General features: G+C 41.9%; 1 protein-coding gene across 4 annotated transcripts in view; it reads right to left on the minus strand.

The window, feature by feature from the left end:
• The window catches only part of LOC135393754 (DNA damage-regulated autophagy modulator protein 2-like), a 28,782-nt gene extending 26,027 nt beyond the window's left edge, over nucleotides 1-2,755 (minus strand). For 2 of the 4 annotated variants that reach the window (XM_064623994.1, XM_064623990.1), the window contains exon 1: nucleotides 303-1,449. In XM_064623994.1, coding sequence (XP_064480064.1) covers nucleotides 303-350 — 48 coding nt within the window. In that variant the 5' untranslated portion in view covers nucleotides 351-1,449. The other 2 variants (XM_064623993.1, XM_064623991.1) reach the window with 2 other exon arrangements.
• Between the last annotated feature and the right edge of the window lie 3,245 nt (nucleotides 2,756-6,000).

The following is a 6,000-nucleotide window of genomic DNA, read 5'->3' on the forward strand; positions in this document are numbered from 1 at the left end:
GGTCAAGGGGGCTGATTACGGGCATTGTCAGATGACACATTAGTGTAGGTTTCTTACCCGTAGTGACGGGGTGGCTTACAAGATCCCACACCATTGTGTCGGATAATACGTAGGACAAACTGGGCAATGTGTGGATTTAAGGTTATGGAAGCACTGGTAAAATCTGAAAAATGTTAAATCCACTGCTTTGGGTGATGTCGTTGCGGAATGAACTTACAAAAAAAAAAACGACAGAAAAAAAAACAGACGTAATTGGAACCTTTCCGGACAGTTCATAAAAGAGGGAGATAATAGAAGCTTACCGTATCAGGAGGGGCAGGGAGCGCTGTGTCGGTATACCTTCCGTCCATCTGACGGATCAAGAATTTTCGTACTTGGCCCACGTATGAATGAATTTATGTATTTGTTGTTAGTAAACATTGTTGCGAGTTCGGCGATAACGGCGGAGAATGACCCACCATATCATCATCCATTTATGTGTGTGTGTGTCACCCAAGAATATGTCGTCCTGTGTTTCCAGCTCCTTTATCGTGAGAATGTGAACCAACATATAAGCGTACAGGTTTTATTGAATTCGGACAAGTGGGATACCTAGAGTCTAAAACAGAACTGGATGACATCACACGCGATATCGAAGTGGAACAGAGAGGTCTTATCACAGAGAACCTCCTGGAAGTAAGTGAATTACTCCTGTGGGAGTAGTTTGGTGTGAAATAATCACTATGCGCAGACGCGAGATCAAAGTAATAGTGGAATTGGAAGTTAATGCTAAGGTTGTATTCTGTGGAGACAGCTACTTAAGTCGTCTGTTCCCCATCAAATAAACCCACTTAAACTTATTTATTCACGAAGTAACTCGATACTTATGAATAAACTTGATACACGAAGTAGCCCAATCGCGCAGCCTCCTTAAGTTATTTATTCACTTGTTGATTAGCTTGGAAGCTGATCGCTGGCAGGTTATTATTCCTCCTTACTTTTCTGATGTGCTGTAGACAGTGCCAGCTATTAGGCCAGAAAAACTTTCACTATACATTGTGAGTCCATAGGTCAGGGGTGCCGAAGTGGCGGCCCGCATGGGGTTGCCATGCCGCCAACGTGGCCCCCGAGCAAAAAAAAAAAAAAAAATCGCCCCAAGCTTCATGAACGGCCGTGGAGTTATCATTGGACGCTGTACTCGTGCAGTTTATCTTTCGTTAATTAGTGATAGAAAACTGTTGCCGTCTATGAGTCCTGACACGATGTTCGATTCACTCAAACCAGACGCCTTTCCAAGCTTTTTCTTCGCATCGTAATAGTCTTTCACGGATAGTCCTTTCTCGTGCCGATAGTGAATGAAGGAGCGGAATAGGTCCGCCGGCACAACACCCAACGTTGCTGTCATGTGGTCTTTTATATCCGACCAGGTTTCATCCGTGTCAAACACTTCCGATAGGTAGGACTTGAACGCCTCACCTTCCAAGTACTCGTGGAAGAAATGAACTTTGTCGTCATCCGTCCATCCGTGCGATGAGACCTTTCAAGAGTAAAGCTTCAACCATTTGTCGATTGGGACATCGTCGGGTGATCCAGTAAACTTGGTGAGGTGAAGAACCTTCTTTGACATGATGAAGCTGATGAAACTGTGATGATGGTGGTGGCGATGAGTGGGCTGCGGTAATCCTGTCGACTCGTGTGACGAAGGAGTCACAACAGACGAGGAGTCACTAGGAGAATACGTGTTCATTCCCTCGCACTCAAAAAGCAACTGCTCTTCCCATCCGTTCTTGGGATCCCCGAACTTCAGTTTATGACCCTGTCCCCCTTCAGGGTTAGACGGGGTGCAGGAGGGGCCACCCAGTCGACCAGCACATCTGGACGGGAGTCTCAGGCGTTACATATATGATTACAAACCTATCCCGGTACCGAAACCGAAACTTCCCCTAAACATTTCAGCTGGTCGAGCTTGAACTGACACCACTTCACTTTCCAGTTGCCAGGAGCCCAGCTTGAACTGGTACCACTTCATGTCCAGTTGCAACCAGCCCAGTTCGAACTGGTACCACTTCATGTTCAGTCGCCACCAGCCCAGCTTGAACTGGTACCACTTCACTTTCGAGTTGCCACCAGCCCAGCTTGAACTGGTTCCACTTCATGTCCAGTTGCCACCATCCCAGCTTGAACTGGTACTACTTCACTTTCCAGTTGCCATCAGTTTGGTCCAATTTGGTTCCAATTCATGACCAGTTCGAGACTGGGAACAAACTGGTACCGGTTGACTTCCCAGTTCTTTTTTTTTTTTTTTTTGCCCGGCGTACTTCTTGGAGTATTTAGTACTCTACTCAAATTACTTTGTTTCCGAGTATTTTGTACTCTATTTTAAATACTTTTTACGTGGAGTATTAATTTGTCTCTTGTTTTAAATACCTTTTGCGCAGTATTTTGTACATGTCTGCGGCATAGTCAAGCGCGTTCTCGAATTGTCACCTGCTTTGGTAACTGCGTCATGCGTCTCTCTTTGTCGCCCATGCTCACGATTTTCTCAGTATTCCCAGAGGGCCCGTTTTCGCAAAAATTGTACGAGGAACCTTACCGTAAAGTACTTCCCTTAGCGCATCTTCGCAAACGCTGCAAGCCCAAACTTCGTTGTGTTCCACCTAGTGGAAAGCAGACTGTCAAAGCCGTGACCAAGGGCTTCCTTATGTTGGGTTCCTAGCACAATTTTTGTGCAAACGGGCCAAATTGCTAGCGTTTATTTCATTTCACACGTACTGCTTATGGCTTATGGTTACGATTCCTACCGCCCTCTATCAGGAAGTTACTACATTGGCGTGGTACGTGTTTCCATACACGGGTTGTAGATGGCGCGACCAACAAGTGGATGTCTCAAATCGGTCGCGCTACTCAAAATACTGCACCGAGTACAACGACAATATAGAGTTTTAGTACATCGTACGCTATCGCCTTTGCGTACGTAAGGGATAGCGTTGATGGTTCTGCGCACGCCCATAACAGAAAGAGAGCTTTGCGCAGTGCGCAGAACCACCAACGATATATGTTACGTACGCTATCGCCTTTGCATGCGATGTAACTGGTTGATAAAGCAATATGATAGTTTCAAATCGCTTCTTGCATTGAATTTCTCTTACCGTGGAGCGCACATAAGTGTATTTCGTTTGTGTGTCGACACGTGTGACTAGCATGTAAAGTAAACGCAATAAAATTGCATAGTATCGAACATATAGAGAGAAGGAGGAATTTGCTTTTCACTAACTGTCGAGTACAGTGTTTTAGTGATATAGTTTCACGCTTTCTCCATCTCTTTCGTGTATTACCCGTTGAGGTCATCCTGACTGAAACCATAAAATGGATAAAAATGCAAAACTTATAAAAGAACTGAAACGGGAATTTCAAATTCAGTTCAAAGAAGTTAAGGAGAGTTTTGAGCGTGAGATTCGGAAAGAACTTCGTGACGTAAAGCAGGGCATGCATTTCATGAACGAAACCTTTGAAGAGTTACGTAAAAAGATGGATGCTGTGCTCGACGAAAACCACTCACTAAAAAATGAGAACGAAAAACTACAAAAGTTGTACGCTGAAAATAAGTCAGAACTAAAACAGAACGTGGTCAGAATCATAGAGCTTGAGCAATACTCGAGGAACTCCAATGTATAAAGGGCATACCCCCGACAGAAATGCGGGACTTGCCAACACTTCTCGGGAAAATTGGCACGTCCATCAATGAGCCTATAACGAGAGATGATGTTGAGATATGTCATCCCGTCCCTATACCCAATACAGACTCAAAGAACATCATCGTTCAGTTTAAATCCCGCCAAAAGCGAAATGCTGTCCTTGATAAAGCACGACAAAAGAGAGTGACGTATGTCGATATCGGACTGCCTGGTAACTTTCCTATATTTGTCAGTGAACATCTCTGCCCATCTCTAAAACGTCTTCTTGGTGTAGCAATTTCTTTACGGAAGGATGGAAAAATACACCAGGCATGGACAAGAAATGGGAAAGTGTATGTGAAAGCTACCGAAAATGCGCTACCAATCCTTGTTCATCACATAGACGACCTTGAGTCCTTCCGTTAATGGCGCCTCAAATTCATTATTTTATCTATGAGTTCATGAGTATGCAGAATTTCAATTTTTTGCCGTGTGATTTTTCACGCAACTGCTGTACACATAGCAGATGTCTCAGTGTTTTTCATCTAAACTGTCGATCTGCGGCAAGTAAGCAGGATGATTTGTCGGTATTATTTGATGAGTTGCGCTTTACATTTGATGTTATTATGCTATGTGAAACATGGTACAATGAAAGCTCTCCTATGTTTGAGATTAGTGGTTATGAGCACTTCTTTGTAAATAGATCGGATAGACGGGGAGGCGGCATTTCAATGCAGCTTTCCTACGCATTAGGCAAATTTATAATTGTGCCGCATCTCACCGCTATTACCAATGATTATGAATTGTTGACTGTTACAAATATGAAGATGATGTTCAGTGTAATGTACCGTCCGCCACAAGGTAAAATTCCTCCATTTATGACAATTCTCGAGCATCTTTTACCTTATGCTGAGGAAAATGAATATAAAATATTCCTCGGAGGGGGATTTGAATATCGACCTTGGTTTGGCATCTTCTGTGCATGATCAGTTTGACCGGCTTCTTCTTTCGTTTAACGTTTCAAATAGCATTATTGTTCCCACCCGAATCACCACAAATTCAGCGACTCTTCTAGATGTTATACTAACAAATACAATCACCAAAGTGAACGTAGCAGGCACAATATCCACGGGCATTAGTGACCACTTGCCAGTGTTCGTTCTGTGTACGCAAATACTTAATAAGAGAACAAAAACAGAAAGCATAATCTCTCAACCCATTACGGAACAATCCCTCGAGTCATTTCGACGTGAAGTTACTTCGGAAGATTGGACATCGGTATTTAATGAAAGTGATCCAGATTGTTGTTATGGCTTGTTTATTAACAAGTTTATAAACATATATAAAAAACACTTTCCGTTCGTTAAGAAATGTTTTTCTAAGAAAAATAGGAAGCCGTGGGTAACATCAACACTTCGCAAATTGATTAAAGAGAAAAATCGAATGTTTGTAGCCTTCCTGAAAACACGGGATAGTAAACAAATGGAAGAATTCAGAAGATTTCGAAATAAGGTGACATCCGCCTTAAGAAAGGCTAAAATGAAGTATTATTTAAAAATTTTTGATGAAGCTTCCACAAGAAGCGATGAAATATGGAAACATTTAAACGACATCTTAAATAGAAAACCTCGTCAAAGACCAGTTGGTAATATTGAAAAAAATGGCATTGTAATTTCTGGTAAGGAGTTGGCAACAGAGTTTAACGATTTCTTTGTGAATATAGCCCCTGAACTCCCGAAACCTGGTGCTAAAGATTTTTTGAGAAAGCATGTTAACGACACGATTTTCTTGTATCCGACAGATGTCTACGAAATAATTAGCAATTATCTGCTGTTTAATAATACGAAAAGTTGCGATATCTCTGGACTTCAAATAACACCTATTAAGCATGTCATCGACATAATCGCCCCTGCTCTTGCTCACATTTATAACTCGTCATTAAAAACGGGCGTCTTTCCGACTGAACTCAAAAATGCGAAAGTATCGGTATTACCACATAAAAAAGGTGATAAAAATGACTTTTCTAACTACCGACCCATTTCCGTTCTGCCTATTTTTTCTAAAGGTCTTTAAAAAATTATTTGCACTCGCCTTACAAAATTTTTAAGCAAACACAACGTTATCATTAATGAACAGTTTGGCTTTCAAAAAAATAAGTCTACTGAAATGGCATTACTGAAACAAAAAGAGATACTATTGCAAAATCTTGAGGAAAAGCGACTAATATTAGGGGTCTTCATAGATTTCCGGAAGGCATTCGATTGCATAAATCATAACATACTAATTGATAAGTTGGAGTGGTATGGAATTCGGGGCACTGCATCAAAGCTTCTGAAATCTTACCTGT

Source organism: Ornithodoros turicata, chromosome 5 (genome assembly GCF_037126465.1).
Source record: "Ornithodoros turicata isolate Travis chromosome 5, ASM3712646v1, whole genome shotgun sequence".
Classification (NCBI taxonomy): Eukaryota; Metazoa; Arthropoda; class Arachnida; order Ixodida; family Argasidae; genus Ornithodoros; species Ornithodoros turicata.